The 23383-nt window shown below is 24.9% G+C and overlaps 1 protein-coding gene and 1 non-coding gene across 2 annotated transcripts in view; one reads left to right on the forward strand and one right to left on the reverse strand.

The window, feature by feature from the left end:
- Positions 1 to 23383, reverse strand: part of LOC112598682 — a 147830-nt gene that overhangs the window by 64225 nt on the left and 60222 nt on the right. Inside the window, exons 3-4 of the mRNA XM_025345218.1 lie at positions 5373 to 5510; positions 5115 to 5260 (exon numbers count right to left, since the gene is read on the reverse strand). Of these exons, the coding sequence (XP_025201003.1) occupies positions 5115 to 5260; positions 5373 to 5510 (284 nt within the window). The remainder of the gene's footprint in view (positions 1 to 5114; positions 5261 to 5372; positions 5511 to 23383) is intronic.
- On the forward strand, positions 413 to 486 carry Trnai-aau. Its single transcript has one exon. It is a non-coding gene; the product is annotated as a tRNA-Ile (tRNA).

A 23383-nucleotide genomic window follows, 5' to 3' on the forward strand; every position in this document is an offset into this window, starting at 1 on the left:
TGCTCAGTGTATGCACACATTACACATTTACACAAGTGTTAATGATAAACAAATATAATAATATCTACTTACCTATACAGACATGTAGTATAGGTAATATAAAACATACAAATATTGCAATACCTAATGTAGACTGTAGTTAGTAGGTACCTATGTATAGGTAGTTTACAAGTGAAGATACATAATACTCTCTGCATATTATTATAAATAATATAATAAAGAGTGTGTAGGTACCGTGTATCGTGTATCTAACCTATCTTCTACTTTATTATAGCTAAGTATTAGGTTTCTGGTAATTAATAGTATAGTATATACATTATACTGATATTTTTAATTAAAGTTTAAAAAAAAAATATTTAGTAAGTATTACAAAAGATAGTTAAATAATATAAATTCACAAGGCTCAGCATCTGGCCCATTAGCTCAGTTGGTTAGAGCGTCGTGCTAATAACGCGAAGGTCGTGGGTTCGATCCCCCCATGGGCCAATAATTTTTTTGCTTATTTTTACGAAATTACATTTATTTTCTTAAAAGGCATTGCTAAGTATCTTAAAATATTTGCTTTATACATAGTTAATTTTTTTTTCTCTTAATTTTAAAATTAAAAGAAAAATATTAATAATTATTTAACTGCTATTTCAATTTAAGTATGATAAAGTAGGTATAAATATTAATTTACTCGCTTTATACAGGCGATTAAGTAAATAAATTTGTTATACATAAAATTTTTTTATTGAACTTTAAAACCAATAATTATGTTATCGCGAAATTATTGTGCGATTATATTATTTTAAACGGGTGCAAAATAAAAGTGGTTTACCAGACTTATTTATTTTTTATTTGTTTTAGTGCGTGGAGACAGCATATTATTTTTGTTAATAATTATTTTTAGAAAAGAACTTATAAATACTATTATTATATAACTGTCATCATGATCCGGGTGTTTTTTAATTATTATTAGAAATTAATTTTTATTACATGAAATACAGTTTATTTAAAATAATATTTACACTCTCTACGCTATAACTTATTGAAACTTGAAATTAATCTTTGTTAAATTCATTATTTATGTTTAATTATGTATACCTTAAAAAAATACTTAAATCATAAATAATATAGAACGGATATATATTATCAGTAGCGAACGGATTTATATGCAATAAAAATAATTTTAAATAAAATATAGATATATATGTAGATAAGTACATAAATATGGAATTAAAATTTACAAAATATGTGGGATAAAAAAAATTATTTCTGTATAAGTACAATGAATTTATGAAAAAAATATATTCAATATAATTATAAAAATATCAAAATGATGTGTTGCATTGAATAATTACAATTCATTTTAAATTATTGAATGTTAAATGTCACTTATTAGGTCTCAAAATATTTTTAGAACGGGTATACAATCGTCCTACATCAACCTATGTGATTAGAGAATATTTGAAGCGCTTAATAAATTTAAGTGATAATTGCAAATTTATATAAAGGTGTCTGCCGATCATTATTTTATTGATTGTTTTAAAATCAATATAGGTAGCCTGAATTTTATTTTTTATAACCGCATGAATACTCTGTAGGAACGCTGTCTCCTTGATATTTATTAGAGTTTAGTAGAACATTTTTCTTACTAGATTGTACAATTATCGAAAAATAACAAAATATATTATATATTTTTAAACTATCTAAATTCTTATTATTACATTACCTTTTTGTAATACATACATCATTGTTTTGTGATGAAGACATAAAAAAAATTAAAAAATTCTGTATAATATAAAACGTTGACTATAAACGTTATATTATATAATTAAAGAATAGCTAAGACCCGTGTACACTTTTATTTTAACACTCTATCTTTTAAGTACAGTGTGGATTCTTTTATCGATATTCTCAATGAAATGTCAAACTTGCGCATATATAATAAAATTTACATCACAAATGCGTATTCTTGATTAAAATGGAAATTTTGTTGACATTTTGGACAATATAAATATTATAACTAATATTTAAATATACACGAAAAACAAATAACTAAAATAAATGTAGTAACACAAGTTGTAATTTTGTATTACTTTTAAATAAAACTTTTGAATTTTATGTAGAACAGTCTTGAAAAATTTTAAATAAAGATTTGAAAAATAAACAAAATATTTTATTTATTATGTATCTTAATGGTATTATATTTTCGTTTGGTAACTATCGGTAGAAAATAAAGACCATTTTTAATTTCTGTTTTTATATTATTCTACATAAATGATTTACTTATTTACTTATTTAAACTTTGAAAAGTTTTTTTACTTTTGATTATGTACCTAACTATTTTCTTTTGCTTTAATTTTTATCAGCGAGAAGGAACAATATCTGTGGAGCAATATTGTTTGAATAGCAACCTTTTGGTTGTATGAGCGAATTATAACATTAATATTAATTTCATTAATTTTAAGATATTATCCTATCAATAATTTAAGGTTTTATAATATATATGTTATATATTTAATGTTTATTTATATTTCCAACGGACGAATTTTCAGTGATATTTGAAAATCAAATATAATTTAGACATTTATAATTATTTTGTTTACTGTGGTACACATATTAAAAACATGTAAGTATAAAAAAGCTATTCAAAATGAAAAAATACATTTATATATCATACTGAATCATCTAGCAGATGGCAGAACTTATCTCATCCAATTTAAAATTAGATTAATTTGAACTGTACCTATATGTGCCAATTAAACGTGTTGTAACAAAGCGTTAGAGAATAAAATGATTATATTTAAGTTGATTTCGACTTTACACTTTTGAACTGATAATTATTATTTTCATTTAACTTATAGTTTTAACTCAAGAATTGGAAATAAAACGTTTAGCCATTTAGGTTATACACAGGGGGATTAATGATTCAACAATGTTTTCTTTTAATAATGAATTTAATTAAATTATGATTTTTAAAATGTTTAAATGTATCTATAAGGGTCATGTTTTCAAATATTTAGATATTTCACACAATTTAAGGAGAATCCTTGACAAACTACATTTTTCTGATGAAATATAATTTTTTTTTTTTATGCATTATTAAATAAGTGATTGAACATTTTGACGGTTTTATAAAATTATAAAATTATATTGTAATTAATATTTAAAGACTGTCGAATGTCGATACACAGACACACAGTGAATGTCTGAAAGATATATTGAAGTGTAAAATTTTCAATTTCTCCAAATACGACATAAATAGAGGATTGATATATTATTATTTTTGTAATATATCATTGGTCACGAATCCATGATGCACACAGCACACGTTAACCATATTTTATTTAAGTATAACGGTAAGATGAGTACACTGCAAAAAGGATTATAATAATACGGTAATATTTTATGTGACAGTTATTCAACTTCGAACATTTTAAATAAACTTAATTTGATGAACAGTATAATTGATGTCAACATCAGTGTGTATACGACAAACTGCAGTCTTGTATACACGTATTCGTGTTTAAAATACAAGATGGCGTATCAAAATAATAATTTATTTATATTATAATGCTTTCCGAAAAGTTCAAGATTTTTATATATCGAAAATATAATATGATTTGAAATTTCTCACTTCTGTAAATTGACGATTTTACTTCATTTCTGCTTAGCCTGCTATATTACAAAGTATTCTGAATCGATTATTTAATTATTGTAAAAGTGCTTTGAAATCGACTTGCAGACTACTAACTTATTAAATTATTTTAGTATTAAGAAATTGTAATTGCTTTATTCCAATTATTCAGTAGATATTTTAATGTATACATTATTTTTAATATTTATATCTACTATATATTAATATCTACTAAAACCATTTAATATGTATTACATACATATATTGGTTTAAAATAGTGTATGATTTATTCACTGAATATTCCATACGGATATATCAGCTAAGGGATTTTTAGTCATCAAATAAAATATTCTCAGCTCTGAGAAATAACCATTTCAACGGTCACAGAAATATTTATAGTATTTTAAAGTAAAAGTTGTTGAACTACACAGGTACTTAATTTCTATATCTCTTTAAGCCAATCAATCATACACGATTCTGTTACTTTTGACTTAAAAAACTATTAGTAATTTACCTAAAAATCCTTACATAGAATTAACATATTAAAAATGTCTTTTAATATTAATTAACATTAACAATAAAATTCAGATTATACATCTACTTTACTGTCAACATAAGATTGTAGTTTACATTATTAATTACGATTAGTGTATATTATGACAATTTTAGTATTCATATACATATACATATAATACAAGTATTTACTTTGTGGGTACTTGAGGGTGTAGTGTGACGTTACTTCAGTATTCAGAGAATAAATAACTAAATTGTTAAGTCTTGGGCTAAAAATAAAAATACATTTTTTCATAGAAACACAATTTTTCTAGATATTTGATAAAATAGTACATAATTTGAAGTCGATATTTTGAAGTTTTAGTGTTCACGTAATTAAATTGAATTAACATATGTGTAAGTATGATAAAACGATTGTCAATTGTTCAATTTAATATGTTTAATCACGTTTATAAAAAAGGTATAGCCGTATAGGTACTATGAGATCAATCTCTCTCGTTATTATATGAAATATTTTTTTTTACATTGAAATTTGTACCAATGTCCAATAATATTGTGTTAAAATATTATCCATAGGCAAGTATATAAAACTAATAGCCATACTTAGGATATCCTAAATACATAAAATATGTTTTGAATATATGTTTTATGATATAGTATATACCTATTTAATATAATATTCCATTTATTTTTTTTATAAGAAGAAAATTTACTATCTGTACACAACTATTTCAATAAGCAAATAAAGTACCTATCTAAACTTTAAAATATTGAAAAAAAAATTATGTGAACAGCGTGTTGAGAAAGAAACCTGTTGGTAGTACTTCTTATGCTTAATTAAATTTAATATATCTCTACACCATTTATGTCTGAGTCTGTATGAGAGGTTTTTTCAGGAGAGTAGGAGGAGTGAACGTATTGGATATTAGTACGTTATTATACATGTTAGTAATTAAATATGATAAATATTATCACTTACTTTTGGTTGTACTCTCAGCGTGATCAGCAGTGAAAACGAGTTCGAGAAGCCGACTGTGTTAAGAAGACTAAACCCATTTTCGCTACCGTTTAGCTTACCACCGATGGTACGAACGTGGTCACCCGGCGCAACTAGTTCCGTAACCCCTGTATGAACGTTAAATGTACGAAAATAATTAAAAGATTTAAGTATGGCAATAAAATTATAATTTTTGAAGTGATTTTCAAACTAATTTGAAATTATAGCAATAATATTTACCGTCACATGAAAAGTCGTTGCACTTTCGCATTTCTTTGTTATGCCCTTGCCCGCACTTCAGACAACGTCGAAACCGATACTGCAAGCCAGTGTCACATGATACGTTACATGCCGACCAATCACTCCAATCACTCCATCCTATAAATAAAAAAAAAAAATAAATAAATAAATAAACAATGAATAATATGACTTAATTATAAAAAATTTTACAGAAAAAAATGTTCAAAAAAAATTAATGGATTTTGAGATACAATATATTAAATTTTCACCGTTCAAATAATCTCTTTGCATTATAATATACATATAGGTATTCATACTAAATGCGCATTTTCAATTTATTAAATTATTAACATATTTAATACTGTGTAAATTGACAATCGATATTTACTCCATTCTATTGGTATTTGTGTTTAATTGTAGTTTACTTATATTTTGAATGTTTATACATTAAATTTTCTTTAGCAATGTAGTAACCAAAAGAAATAATTTATACTGAATACAAACTAATATATTTCAGAAGTTTAATATACTTTCTATTGTCAAAATAAATTTAATTTTATTAATGAAAATGCGTAATACGCACTTTGTTATAAAAAAAAAAAATATAAAAAAATCAATTAATAATTTGGAAAATATAAACTTTTTAGTACAATAAAATTCAAAACATTTTTTTGATATTTAATATAATAAAATATATTATATGAAGAAAAATAAATTTTATAATTTATAGTTTTTTTTTAAGTATTGAAAAATCAAAATGTGGTAAAGTAAATATCACTGTGTTGTACCTACAGTAGGTGTTAGATTGGTCTTTATAATGGATGAGTTGAATTCCAATTCAATGATACAGCATTGTATACGAAATAAGATTTTGGGCAGAGGTGACGGTTTGCCTATACCAGTATACCACTAAGTATACTCAATGATGTGATTTTGATATTGAAGTAGTATTGTATTATTATCATTACGAAGTGTTGATTTAATTGTTCCGAAAAAAATGGATTTATTTAAATTTTTTATTATATATTTATGTCTAAATATATTTTTACTATATGAAATAATTGTAATTATCTTTTGAGTCAATATCACTTTACATGAAACAGTGTAGATAGATCCATGGTATAAATAGGTAATAAATAAAAATTAACCAATATAAATACCTAGCCTATTTAATCTAAATTGGATATAGTAAAATACATTATATTATATATAAAAATTATAAACTCGCATGTTTAATGTTTTCAAATTATAGTAAAATGAATCGTTAAAACATGTCGTTTCTTCAGAGTATTAACTTAAAATTTCATAAAAATTCTCATTTTTCCTTAATTTGTTTTTTTGTTACTCTTGATTATTAAAAAAAAAAAAAAATACTTGGATTTTTACTTTTAATCTTTAAAATTACCAATAAAATTCAATTTTCTACTAGAACCATTCCTATAGATGAAATTAAAGCATTTTTATAAGTTAAAAGGGTGTTAATAGGTAGAAAAAAACATTGTACAGTTAATACATTATTCACGCTGCTCAAAATCTAAAATCATTAAGTTATATGTAATTTAACAAAAAAAAATAAAAAATGCATGTTTTTGAATAAAAAATAATATCTAATAATATTAGATAAGTATCTATAATAGGCTACAATAATGTATTATAAAAAAATAACTGTACTGCAGTTAGCTTGGTCTAAATGGGTAAAAGGGTAGATGACGTATATATGACGTGTTCATATTTGAAAGCAATGATAAATTATTCGAAAAACAATTCGGTGTAGAACTCCGTACGCCAAAAAACGGTCAAAATTTTGTTTAAAAACAAGTTATCATATTAAACTTGTATACTTATATATATATTTACTTATTTATCGTTTTTCCCAGTTATTCTCTATTTTATAGAAAACCACTAAGAGGAAATTTAAAAAAATAAAATAAAATAATACTTTTAAGGTAGATGCAATATTTGTGTTTCGTTTCCAATCTAGAAAAGTGCTGTATGGAACTTTTTGAGTTTTTTACTACCCCCAAAAGTGTTTTCAGAAGGAAACCAGTAAAGAAAAAAAGAAAAAACACATCTTTGTAAATCTAATATTTTTCTCAGCTCATCTTAGAACTAGTTATACTAATATATTCTGGAAAATTGTATACTACAGAAATACGACTATATTTTAACGTTAATGATTTTAAGATTAGTACGAATTGAATACTTTTAACGTTCATATATTTATATTATAACAGTAATATCGTAGACATAAAATCGATTAGTAAAGGATTTAATGGTGAATAAGAATAAACTTAAAAGATATTTACTCATTAAGGCGGTTGGATATAAGCCAATAAGACATATAATTTTGTATAGATAAGATATATCAGGTAAACCAAATAGTTTACAAGTTTACACGGCGATCCAACCAATTAAACTTAATAAATAAATTTAACACAAAATTAATATCTATCGAGTAATTTAGTATTGTGTATTTTAGTATAAAAATACACAAGAGTATTTAATATTTATTACATAATACAAAGCTATTATTTTTCCATTACTATAAAGTATTATGTACCTACTCGGATGATCAGCTAGCTACTAAGCGTTTTCAACAGGAATTGTAATTTTTTTGTAATAACGTATACCACCATTGAGAACAGAACATTCACTGCGTATCTCATCATAGTAACAAACGTAATAATTTTAATGTTTTCATGTTTATACTTTTACATGTTTTTAATAACTGTATTTTTATTAAATTTATACAATTTTACAAAAACCCTAATTAAATAATTTAGCTAGGTACTATATCTAGAAAGAGGCTATTTCCTTGAAAAAATAACTGTAAATATTATTGCAATTATTATTTTTTATTTATTTATTTATTTATTTATTTTTTATTACTTTTTTTTTTTTTTTTTTTTTTTTTTTTTTAATATTAATAATAATAAAAAAAAAATTATCATTATATGTAAAATATTTAAATTAATTGCTTGGTCATAAAATAAGTTGCTTTATTATAGTAGAATATTATCCTAATCCATTATTATTGCACCAAATTTTAATTTTAAAATCGTTTTTATAATAAAGCAACTTCCTACAATACATAATAGAATTTGAACATATTCAAGCAATTTATATTTCAACACAACCATCACTAACACTTGATTGCGAATGATATTATTTCGAATTTACCCTTGGCATTTATAGCTTCCTTACCCATAGTGAGGTTTCAGTGAGAATGAATGCTGACCGTTGACAAACACCACTATTGAACATTAAACAACTAACTTTGCTGAATTTGTGTATTAAATGAGTTGTTTACAAACATTTTAGAAATCGGATCGATTAAATGCATAGCCTAAGTCATATAGTTATCAGTTACATAAATTTCGAACGATCAATAAAGTGTATAGAGATGAATTTTAAGCATCTATAGTACTACATAATACGTATATAATAACTTTATCCAAAGAACTTTGTATTAAAATCAAATTATAATAGAAATATACGCGTGAACGCCAAAACAATTGCTGTAAAGTACAGCATTTGATGAATGAAAATACTTGAAAGAACGAAAAATAAAGTATTAATGCTTTGTACGTCATTCAACCGCGTTATGTGATATAAATCATTTATGAAATATAATGTATCATCGCAAAAAGTTGATCACTGCGTCTCTTTTCAATCTTGTTTTATTAATAATGCAAATCGTGAAAAGTGAGTGGCACACATTTTGGAAATAAATACAATAATGATTACACCGATTATGATATTTTAACTGCACATTAATATGTTAATATAATATTATTATCAATATTATACTTTCAGTATTATCATTTTATCAGCAAAACAACAGGTAGGTCGTAAAATAATAAATTCTATGTTTTTTTTAAACCTAACCGAATAGTGTTTTGCAAGATTTTACGGTTTATTTTATATACGTGTACTTATTACAACAGTGAACAGACGGAAAATATAATATTACATTTAATATTATAAAACGCAAATCCAGAAATGATAATATTGTATAAATATTTTATAAATTATATTACACTATACCGATACCTATCATCTTTCGAGCACAGCGGCATACTCGTACATACTATAACACCGGCTTTAATTATGAAATGTTGAAGGATTTAATCTCTTCCTTCTTTATTATTACGATTAAGAAGGATTATGATATTATATCTTTTTAAGTAATAAGCCGAATATTTCTAATAGAGATTATAATGTTCGTTATCGTCCGTTACTTTATTTAAGTGTTCACAATAAATACATATGAAACGAATATGATAATGTGTTACTTATAAAATATACTAAATATAAATAAATATAATAACGAGTTTAATTTTGTGCGTTTTTAACAATGTGTGTTTCTTATTTATAATGTATACGTATATATATATATATATATATATATACACGTGTATGTGTATTTGGGTAGTAGTGGTAGGTAGTTAGTTATAAATACGTTTGAGCGATTCGCTTTGGTTAAGCATTAAGTGCACAAGAGATAAGATAAAATGTTGGGTAAGTATAAAAATAATGTTAAACATAACCTGACGGTCTAAATGGTTGTTCTGCGAAATGATCTAAGAAAAAAAAGAAACAGTAAGAAATCATTTTTAGGGTCTGTGCATATAAGACAATGATGTTCGTAATATGACGATACAGCGAATGAGCCAGTCATCATTTTTCCCACAGTGCACATTTTATTCAGCATGTTTCGTTGTATAACTATTACCTATGTACAATATGTACATTTCATGGTAACTCAACTGCAGTATACGTTAAGTAAACAAACGTAGTATAGTTGGTGTAGGTACTTTGTGTTCTTATTTTGAGGTTATCGATATAAAGTTTTTTTTTTTCGTCTTTACTTAGTAAAATATTTTGAATTTTTTTCACATCAGCACTATTATATATGTGTTAGTGAACACTAATTATCCAAATAAATAAAAATTAAAAACTCTTTTATAATAATATAATTTTATAATTAAATTAGAAGGATTGGTATTGGTATTTGAATATACGGAGATAATAAATCCCTCTTTGCCGTTTATCTCCTCCTATATCACTCGGCAAAGGATCCAAAGCTCTTCCAACAGTAGTCTTAAATGAATAAATTAAAATCAAATTGACGTTCTATATATTGATTATACAAATATATTTAATCGAACACTTTTACCTACGTTTTCAACACTAATGATTAAACGACTGACAAATTAATAACTGTTAGTATTTATAGTATAAAAATGTTAAACGGCTGGTGCAAAACACAAAAAGTTTTAACCATCGCAAACCACAACACGACTGTAACTTAGTGATTGGGCTTTACGGTCTTGACATAATCTGTTATTAATCGACAAATTTACCTAAGCTTAGATCAAACTTGAGCACGATTAGGTACTATAATTTATATTGTCGCGGGTCGAGTTTAAACCTGACAAATTTATTGTCTTCGAATATAACGGTTAAATAGTTTCATCAACTCGTATTATCTCACAAAATTGGTTAAAATCGTTGTCTCAAACCCTCGCCGACGTTCCTATACGTTTTCCGATGTATAACAATTGATTAGAAACTAAGAAGACGTTTCGACTTTCAGTTTAACGCGATTATTATCAAGGTACCCAAAATAATTATTTATCCGTACTTTTTTCAGATAATCTATATTTGTGATTATGTAGTCGATTAATGTTTTAGTTGGTTTTAACTAGGATAATTCAATAATATTATTTATAAAGTGTTTTCATATATCTATATGTATTTTGTTAAATGTCTATTTAAATAATATCCATTGCCTCTCTACCACGACAATTAAGCATATATAAGGTGTGTGTGCGTGTATATACAACTCAAATATCATAGATTATAATACCGAAACGATTTAAATGATTATAACGCACAGAGTTGGTTTGGAGGAACGTTGTGTTGTATGAATTATTGTTATTTCAATTACTATATGATGGAATAAAATTACAGTGTTCTAAAATGGCTTTGTTGTCGGTTAAAATGCATACTAGCATTGTTTGCTTGATATACTTCTTCTGAAAATCCCTAAAACAAATTATTAATAATCATACTTTATTGTATTTATTTATACAATAACTCAAACGGAAATGTACAAATTGAAAACGATATATAACAGCTGAAAGTCAGAGAAAGGTTATTATTATAATGCATGGCTTTTACAAAAAGTTTGTTTTAATTTATCATCAATAAAGTTTGCCATTCTAACAGTAAATAAATAAATTAGAAATTAGTGTAACTTTTTATTATTTGCTATACTCATATGTGTGCTGAAGGACAGGAAACTCTAAATAAGCTCTTATAACGTTTTTATTGGTTTTTATTTCTATATAATACATTTATAGAACATTTTAACATTTCTTTGATTATTTCGATAATATGCAATATTTTTTACCGTATCGAGTTCCGATTACAATTTTTAAAATTATAACAAAAATTAGTTGCCAAATAGGTGTACATATTTTATAAATATATATATATATATCAGAAAGTCGTATACAAAGTTGTGTACATAATTATTATAATAATTGTGTTGTAGCTCGTAAATTTAATTCAAATTTTGAACGTAATAGTTTTCTCTACAATCTAATGTATCTAATACAATATTATTAGTATTGAAAAGTTATCCAACTATGAATATATAAAGTTTTGATAAGACAATTCTTGGTGAAGTAGTAATGGTAATGTACGTAAACTATAATAATTATTAGTAGTACTCGAAGATAAAATAACGTTTCAACCGTTTTACAATTTCCTCTGTTTAAAGTTGAACATTGTTTATTGCTCACTAGAAAACTATAAATTTGATATATTTAATAAATATCACCATAATTTTAAAACACTGAAATAGTTCAAGTTCAAAATTAAGTTCATAAAAAAATAATCAAAATATGTGTATTTTAAAGTAAGAATACAATTTTGTAAATATTCTAAAAAGATACACACCGTAATAAAAACATGATTTTTTTTTTTTTTCAAAAACAAATCGTTATAAATTTTATTTTAAATTATGTAAAATCGATTTTCCGACCAATATAAAAATATCGACCACAATGAAACGTTGATTGTTAAAAAAAAAAAAATAAATAAATAATAGTCATTGCAATACAACCATCGTCAGTGTAATAATAACATTATTAATGTAATATGAAATACGTGTAATATATCGATTCGTACTCGAATGTTTGGCATTTCAAATTGTTCAATTTTTTTGTTATTTAAAGTTATCCCGGATATTCAATTTTAGTTTATCCACTTAATTATACGTTCCGTGTTACCCACAATATTAAAATATCGCGATGCTTTGGACAAATGGGTGGACAGTTATCACCACCCACCGCCATCATTATACAACCAACGAAATGTATGGTCCGAGGAAATAATAATACATAACGTACAATATTAATTCCCGGTTATTGTGGTCCAAGAACACGACTCAGCAGTACCCTTTAATATTAGGCTATGTCGATGACACATATTATAATACACGTCATAAATTATACCATCATATTGTATTGTCGCGATAGTTGTGCGTATCCTTAGTGTAATAATGAGTATACGTGTCTGTCCGTGTCGCTAGAAGTCCGGCGGAAATTGTCGTTATATTCATTGTCAAAGGTGCTAATGTAACGGACCTATGTATACGATTGTTCTAAAGATCGATTAAAAATTTTCTACGTGTCTTATGTACTATATAGATGAACTTATCCATGTCGCCTGATGGTGAAAAATAACTATATTTAATAATATCCATCGTTAACGGGTTGCACAATTAAGAACGAAAAACATACACATATCATATTTTTATTATCTAGTGTGACCTTAAATAGGTATAAAAACTGATTATTTATGTAGACCAATATAATTTATAGTCTGTCGCGATAATATTGTTTACTAGTAAAATATTTTCTTTGTTAGGGAATTAGAATATTATATTTATTGACCGTGATGGTACCGACGAATCGAAAAAATAATTTATAAGAAACAAGCTGGGTAATGGATATCATGTTAATGATGTCGGGAATAGATATTATATTTTCGTTTTATCGGTTGGATTTGAATAAATAAACACTAATAAAAACAAAATGTACAAACTCGAATTTTGAAAAGTACTATAAGATATTAAACAAGGGATTAAACTATATAGTATATTTTATGAAACATAATAATTTTATTTTATTCTTTATTGATACGAAAATAATTATTATTGGAGTATTTTATACGTATACACTTGTTGAGAAAAAACAATTGAAATTATATCTGTTCAATTAGAAATCATTCTTTTTTATTTAAAGCGTTTTTGAATATTCATTTATTTTATTTTACGTTATATACTTACTAACAATGCGATTTTAATACATTAATGAAAAATATAATATTAATCCATAAAAATTGTTTCTCGCCGTTTACAATAAACATTATTACGTGGACATGATTTTCAATTTATAATAAATATACTATTAATCTTATTTTGAAAATCCTAGACGTAGGCTTTAAAGGAAATATTATGGAGATATTTTAACGTACCTAATCCTCAAATTACAACTTCAAGTTAAGTGTCATTAACTAGTAGGTTCTCAATTCACGTGATCTCAATAATATATGTTAGGAAGAAACCTAACTTCGAATTTAGTGATTGTCTTTATTTAGTATAGATTTATTGTATGTGTTAACAATATTAAACAACATTAGTTGATAATACTGCAGATATTTCAAGAAATTTAACTCTAATCAAAGAATATTTTGAGATATTTTAATACATGACATTGCATATCTTATAATTTTTGATCAGTTTAAGATAGTTTATATTTGATTCAATAGAAAATATACAACTGTTACCCGATCAATAAAAATAATTACCTACATTCTAAAGTCGACTTTGTAAATAAATACTTATTGAAAGTAAATTTTGTTATTTTGGAACTTTGTTCAAAATAGATTTTTTTTTAATCAGATTAAATTCAAACAAGGCTCAATTATATTACATTATTTTATCTTAACTAGTACGTACAAACTTTTCTTTAATTATAATTATTTTTAAAACAAATTTTGTAACCAAAGAATTAAAAATTAATTACTTTGGATTTTAATCATCAAAGGCGAGTTTTATCGAAAAGCCTGTTTTTATTTATTTTTTCTGCGCTTTTCTAGATATCCCTCAGGCGTTTGACCGTGTTTGGCACCAAGGTCTTTTATATAAACTGAAATCTTTCCTTCCTTCATCCTATCTCTTACTTATCAAATCTTATCTCACAGGTCACTCATTTAAAATATGCTTTGGAACTGCTGTCTAAAATAGTAACTATAAACGTCGGAGTTCCCAAGGTGGTATTTTATCTCCAATACTTCTTAATATCTTTATCTCTGATCAACCTAACCAAACACCTCATTTGCAGACTATGCTTACGATAAAGCTATTATCTCGATTAATGAAGACTCTCTCTTGGTCTCTTTAAATTTGAAAACTTACGCTAATGGAAAACTGGTACACTAAATGGAAATTTAAAGTAAACCAAAGTAAATTAGTTCACACTATTTTCACACATAGGCATACTCCTTGTCCAAATGTACTACTTTACGGCATCCTTATGACCCTATTTTTTCATAACTCATAATAAAATCCCTTGGTCCAACACTTAACCAACGTTTAACTTGGGCTCAACACACATGTGCAAAAAGACTATCCCTAAACATTAGGCTACGTATAATGAAATATTTAATTGGTAACAAGGTCACCCCTATCAATATTAATCTCTTCATGTATACATTTTTATTAAAACCCATCTGGACATACAGACTCCAGCTATGGGGAAAATAGACTAAAAGTCTAATCTAAATAAGATACAAACTTTTCAAAATATTATGACACTAAGAAAAATAGTAAATTCCCCTCCATATATTTCAAACCATACTCTACATATAGATTGTAACTTAGAAAATATTTATAACGAAGCCAAACATTCCTATAGAAAATGTCATCACCATCTATCTACTCATTCAAATTCTCTCATCAAGAACTTAATATCCCTCACAATTCCAGGTAACCCTCCAAGACGTCGTAAACGTAAATGGTGCAGATATCTATTGCATTAATAATAGTAATAATAGTAATAATGAAAAAATATAATAAATGCAAAATAAACCAAATTGAAAGTATCATCACTGGGTGGCTCTTTTCCTCAAATGATCTATTTCATGCTTTATGTTTTTTTTTCTCTCTTAACACATATACTATTGTATATTTCTTCTAAAAATAAAAAAATAAATACATATTTTTTCCAATTAAAAATGTATATGCTTATATTTTAAAACCAATCATTTCTTCATGCACTATTTAAAGATGTAATAATAGTTTATAGTTGTATATAAAAATAATATGATTATATCTTTTTTTTTATTTAATTAATTATAGCTTATTTGTATTTTTAACAAAACAAAAAGCTAATATTTTCAATCATCTTTTACCTCTTTTAAAAAATTATGAAATTATAAAAACTTTTATTATATTATTTATGAAATTTGTAATAAATACATTTCACAGAAATCATTTTTTTTTCAATTACAAAAGAATAGTTACATATATTTTTTTTATTTTTTTATTTTTAATTTTTTTTTTATTGATCTTATTAAACCCGGTAACTTTAGCCATTAGCTGTGGATAGAAACAGAAGTTTTTTTTTTTTGTTTGTTGAAAGGTTTATTTAGTAGAGTTGGAATGCATATTTGTATATTATGTGTGCGCCATGGATTCGTCACTAAGAAATCGGCCTCAGAAAGCCAGAACAGATTAGTGACTGAAGTCATCTATCGCGCCATCCAGGCCACAGAATAGTTATAATAAGCTAAAATCGATGCTAAATATTCTTAACTTGGGTAAGATTTTTTGAGAGTAGAAATAAATGAAATAAATACATTCAAATCAATTAAAATATTAAAGATATAGTATAATATGATGTGGGGTTATAATTGCTAATAGATAGCTAACCTATTTTTTTCTATAAATATTTAAATATTTTATCAAAAAATTATTGTCTAATAATATTAGATATTAGGTTTTTATTGTTTATATTTCTTTTTTATATATAAGTATTAATTTACATTAGTAGAAAATATTAAAACATATTTTTTGTTTAAATAAAATTTAAAATTTTTAAGTTAATTATTTTATATCTTTATGCCATAAAATATTTTTACATTAACTTTAAATATTTCTTTCATACCATAATTTTGATTTTTTTTAACTAAAAAGAATAAATCGTATGAAATCTCATGATGTGTCCAGCATGGTGTACGGAATTAAAAATTACTTTTAGCGTGTTTTAAATGCAATAGCATAACATTTATTATATAAAAAGATAATTGAAATTTTTAGTATGACGTTAAATTAATAATAAATTTGTGATTTCTCTCTAATATATTATTTGTAAACGTATTTATTTAAATATAGTGTAAGAATAAAATCGAAATAAAAACCCTGCAGTCACCTGAGAAATAAGTAATTATTATCTTTGTAATATTACTCGATTTGAATCCTTTTGTAAACTTATAACAATGATATAATGTTATTGCTTTTGTTTACAATTAAAGTTAAGACAATGATTTTAAACAAAACCGATCGAAATATTGTCTACTGCTAGTGTAACTGAAATATAAATCATAATTGATACAGTTATATTCTTGAAGAATAAATAAATAAACAATGAAACAAAACATAATATAAAATATGTTATGACATGGAAATGTATTTTATATTAGTATAATTTCAATGATAAATTACTGTAATTAAAAGGAACGATTTATAGAAGTAGTTGTTCTTTTTTGCATTAATACTTACGCATTAACCAGTAATTATTGCAGTCAAAATAATATAATACTGCCCAATTGTTTGATTACACACTATATATTATTATAATTACTGTAAATGATACCTGATAATATGAATAAAATAATAATTTATTGAATGGATTGATCAACAAAACACAATAACTGGTGTAGTGCTTATCTCGAACCGTTTTACTGCGGAGTCAATGATGTTGCAGAGGTGATCTCAAGTGCACGTCTTTATAGAGCTATCACATAACAGTTAACGAATTAAATTCCTAAACCATTTTCAATCATTTTCCTATGGTATAATAATACATTTCTTTCGTTAAAATAACGTTTATCGTATCTCACTAATATTATTAAGTATATAACCAGCACTGCGTAAAATAAAATTATCTTAACACATTATAGTCTGTAAGGAATATGCTATCTTAACTGTACTAAAATAACATAGTTTAGTAAAACTATAAAATTCATAGGATTCGTAATAAATAAAAAATATTCCTTTAACCTTGAAGGTTAATATTACAAACATTTATTGTAATACATTATATAGATATCTATCGTAAATCGTTTATAGAGTTCGCTAAAGCTTAAACGTTTAAAAACTATTGATCTACATTTTTAATAACTTTTGTTAAAATTATAAAATTTTTATAAAATTCATGAGTGGAAATGGTTAGGTTAGCTATCAAACATTTTTGAAACTTAACATGTACAGTAAAATTTAAGTTTTAGAAACTGTAATACGCATGATCATAATATTATTCGTTTAATAATATTGTACTCGCTTGAAATTAATTTCTCTCGAAAATAAAACAGGAAAACAATGACTTTTTTAAAAATAAATATAATATATCAGTGAATATTTTGCAATTTAATATATTTATAACTTCTATGTCCTGAATCAATTAGAATTTAATGTCGTTTTATTTAATACTTAAAATAACATGTAGGCTTCGTATTGTTTCTCTTTTAAATACATTATTAAGTTTTATTAACATTATACAGCATTATAATATTTATAAGCACACACTCATAAATTAACCGATTATTAATTTATTTCTGTAATATGATTATGATTTAGTTATAGGTAAGGTGGATAAATTCGCGTACAAAATTATTATAATAGTATTACACGTAATAGATATAATATGATTTTCGTATATTATTTAATCAACGATAATAAGTTTATGTGTTTGAGAGTTGCCTATAAGGATTGATTGAAACACGTTCGAGAAGGTGTTTAACGGTTTGAAAAGTGCTCATCAATGATTGTGCGTTGCTTATATAGAGGTCATAGTATATATTTAGACGTAAGAATTGAGAAGAAAGTGATTTAGAATCTATTTTATTCTTAATACTGTCATTATAAAACATAAATAATAATTTTCTTAACATATACGAATGCGTTTAGGTATAAATCAACAATATATATTATAATATAATATTGAATTTATTATTATATTTACAGATACTTACCAATAATATATTATTTTTATATAAATAAATAAAAGAATAAGGTTTATAATGTATACAAATTTCTAAACATTTAATATTATTATTTATTTTTTTTAGAAAATGTATTTAAAAAATTATACAATCAAAATGTTTGACAAATCTATATATACACTAAATATATATAATATGATTTTAGAGTTTTCAAAATATACTCTATACAAAAAATATGACATTACTTGATACAAAACACGAATAAATAACACATTGAAAAGTTTCTTGACCGAGGTAAGTTTTAAAGCCATCGTGGTTTCACTATCCACTTTCATAAAATTGCCTAAAACTTCGGTAGTATACCAAAACTGGCAACTTTAAATCCTGATATTGTTATGAGTTTGACGGGTTAAAATTAATCGTGCCTCTGGGATATTAAACAAATATCAAATATACTAAAATGTTTATTTTATTTATACATGTATATTAAAAAGATCGTGGGTGCTTGAGTTGAATAGTTTAAAATAAATTACACGTTTTGCTGTATTTAAATTCTCTAAGCCTAATGGAAAAATAAGACACGTAGAAAAATGAAATTAATAACTATAATTTATTTTCACCATAAATCATAATTTATGAAATCACTAGTTAAAGTTACTTTGGTAACAAGTTAATAAGATGAGTATAAGAATAATTTGATTGATTGCAATTCCACATTTATTTTTAGAAACAAAATAAATGCTTTAGATTATTCATGAGAGAAATCTTACCATATAACCCTTTCTTTTAGACAAAACATTCCCCCCTTCTCTTTTTATGTCCAATAAAATTATTCCAGGGGTTTTTAATGTCATGTACTTAGGCTTAATTCTTGATAAGCGGTTAACTCGGGATAATCACATAAAACAAAAACGTTTCCTATTAAACTTGAAACAAGAGTCCTTATATTCTCTACTAGGCAAAAATTCTTAACTCAACTTAAAAAACAAATTATTACTCTAAAAAACCTTTCTGAAGCCTATTTGGACCTATGGTGTCCAACTATGGGACGCCTGAAAAAAATCCAATATTTAAAAAATACAAACGTTTCAATATATAACTCTTCGTATAATTACTAATATGCCCTTTTATGTGACAAATCATACACTATACTCAGATCTTGATTGCCTCATTCTACTATAAGCGCTTCCGCTGCCGTCTAGCAAATCATCCTAATCTACTGATTTCTGCATTAACCCAGCTAACATCTCTGAAAATCCAACAAGAAGACTCAAAATACGTTGGTGTCGCGACTTGGCTCTTTGAATTAATGCAGTAAAATATAATATATATATAACTTGGTATTATATTTTTATATATATATATATACACGTACAATTAGCATAATATATAAAATAGCCTAATCATGTAATTTTTCATATCTGAGTGTTATTGCTGAGTGACTTCTCTCCTCGCGTCTCCAATTCTTTGTAACTGTTTATTATATTATTATTATTATTATTTTTTGCACATATGCTTATTTAAAATACGTTTGCAGATTGTATATATATAAAAAAAAAATAAATATTTATTAATAGTAATTATGTATATAATTGCGTTTACGAAATAAAATGTTACCCTAAACGAAAATTAAATAATAAAAATAAGCAGTGTTAGTTTAAATTTAATTAAAATAATAATGATAGTTTTTTTTTTTTTTTTTTTTTTATGTTGATATGAGTTTGTGGTTTTATAAATATTGTTTTTTTCCTAAACACATGAAATAGTTGATTCGAAAGAAAATTCCAATTACACACTCACTCGGCATTAAGACCTGATATGTTTTCCCCATAGTACTCCAAAGTTTACAGTGATTATAAAAGTTGAGAAAGCCTTTCGATACAGTAAATTTGAGAAGTTAGTGCTGTTTATTTCTCCAGTAAGTTACATCACAATGTATTTCAAATAAATGCTTAATGTTCGACATATAACGACTGTATGAGAAACAATGCTTCCTAGTTTCTTGAAAGTAGCAATACTTTTTTTTGGTATACAATTTTTGCAGTAATAAATAACGGTAGTTCTCTAAATTTATAAAACACATTAATTGTAAAAAGAACCTAACCTATATTTACACTACGCAAAAAAGTTGTTTTACTATATTAAATTTGCTTGAAATATGTTAGTATAAATATTTTATTTCATATAATTAAAAGCGATTATTGTCATAATATAAAAACGAATAACGAAATAAAACGATTCTATGCGGAAACTTATTATACAGTATATGTTTAATACCTATACTATCATCTATCTATATCCGAATTCCAATAAATTTTTCAGTTTGTAAAAGTTCAAGCAGTGTTAGTATACACGTTATTAAATTCCTGGTTTATTAATAGATCCCTTTGAACACTGTGTAGATATTATAATATTGCATATTATTGTATTTTATAAAAATGTATAACACTATTTATATATAGTATAATTTATTTAGAGTACTGAATACTGATGTGTAAATACTATGGTAACCTATAATATAATTTTAAAACTAAAAATATTGCAGTTAATTAATGACACTAATAGCATCCCTTATTTGGAGGGTCAACAGAAATACTTGTAATATAATAATGATAAATTATTAAAAATGATTTCAAATTAATACCTGTTATTATCTCTTGTACTTATTGTAAAAATACTTCACAGATTGTACAACAACAAATAAACGACAAAAAAAAAAAAAAAAAATGAATACAATAAAATTTTTTAAATTATACCCAGGTTAGTTCTACTAAATATGTCGATTAAATTTACATCTATATTAAGTTATTATATTATAGGACGTGATATCTAATAGGAGCATTGTTATCTTACTTTCTAATATGCGTTTTCAAAATAACAAATACCGTATAAGTTCCGGACAAATCAGAAACTGTGATATGAAAAAAAGAAAATCTCTGACTGGAATTATTTTACAAAGGATTTGACTGACTGCTAACACACCTTGGAGACAAGAATCTCTATGCTAATAGATCGCAGTTAATCAAATCCTATTTAGACCTGTGGTGGGTAGCAGTGTAGGTACTTGAGGCATGAGGGGGATTAATCACCTTTTCTGAATATAACTATACATGAGGACCATTTCCGTAGTCGGTGAACTTATCACGCATAGTTATAATATAATATACTAATACTTTATCGCATTGTGGCATTATTAATTGTTTAACAGGCACCGTGCGCATATTTCATCACAAAATTGTGGTTGTCAGTAGATTCTTTATATACTTACGATTTATCAACCATGTTATTTAAGTTTTCCAAACTTAATATATAGTTTTGAAATTACTAATTACTGAAATTACTTTTTGACCCGTTTTTTCAAAACATTTTTTTTTCCTTAAAACGCCTTTAAGTATAATTTATAACATCGGTATTCATAATAATCATAGACATTTTAAGAAGGCATATATTTTTGAAGTACAGGACTTAAAAAAACAAATATTAATTTATTATTAAAACATTTCTCAATATTAGAAATTGAAAAAAAAACTCTTACTTATAATAACAATTTACTGTAATATTCAAGAATACATTTTTCATAATATTTGCCACGTCACACATTTATAATAATATAGATGTGAGTTAATTTTAAACTTAGAAAATCTTACAACTTACAAGATACCATAGCGTCTATTGTTTCTAATCTCTATTATAGTACCTACTTTGATGTAATTGATTAAGATTAAAAAGAAATTAACGTAACTAATTTTGTATATGAGTAAAGTATTTTAGAATAGAATAAATAATATTATCAAACTCTTTGTATCATACTTTATTCAGATTTTTTAACTCCACATGACCTATAACAATTTACTTCAATTGTTAAAGCTTCTAATAATTTTTTTTTTTTAATTCATTACATATAATTATTATTTAATAATTATATAACAAAAAATATATGTGGTAGAATGATGAGTTACTAAATATGTAGGATCACAATTTTTATTGACAAAAGCTCATACTTTATAATATTTTTTAATAAGTATTGCTTCGCGCTATGCTGTTTTTTGACTTTAATCATTGATTCATAAATGGCAGTTATTTTATTTGGATTGTTTAAGTGTTGACTATTTTTAAAATAAAATCAAAAAAAGGCCTAATTCTATAAAGTTTTTCAAAATTGTCTTTGTCATTTTTGTGCACGACTGAATTGTCATTGACGTGTAAACGAGATAATATCCAACTGAATATTAACTGTCATTCGACTGCTAATACGCGTCGTTGAAGTCAGATGCAGATGACCAATATCCACGATAGCTATATTGCTTTTTAATATCCATTAGGCTACCAATAAATAAACTTATTTCATCAAATGTTGTAAGTTTATATATTTTTCTTTTTATTTATAAATTGTTGTTGACTAAATAATTGTGTACGAACAGTTTTATGCTTAATAACTTAATATTTTGTAATCAGTAGTTTAAAAGTTAAAAATGATGTTAATCCTATTAAAATATTGTTTAGTTTCATTAGTAGTGCCTTCTAACTGAGTAAACGGAGGAGTTTACATCGTAAAATTTTTCGATGTAGACCAAACTAATTCGAAAAAACTAAATCCATCAAAAACTATTGTATTATTTTCAGTAATATTTTCATTTTTGACTGAAACATTAAGTTTTTTGAAATGTGGTTGGGCCTATAGTAATTTTTGATTAGGCATATACATATTATAA

The sequence above is a fragment of the Melanaphis sacchari genome, unplaced genomic scaffold, assembly GCF_002803265.2.
Source record: "Melanaphis sacchari strain LSU unplaced genomic scaffold, SCAv2.0 Contig4_pilon_pilon, whole genome shotgun sequence".
Lineage (NCBI taxonomy): Eukaryota > Metazoa > Arthropoda > Insecta > Hemiptera > Aphididae > Melanaphis > Melanaphis sacchari.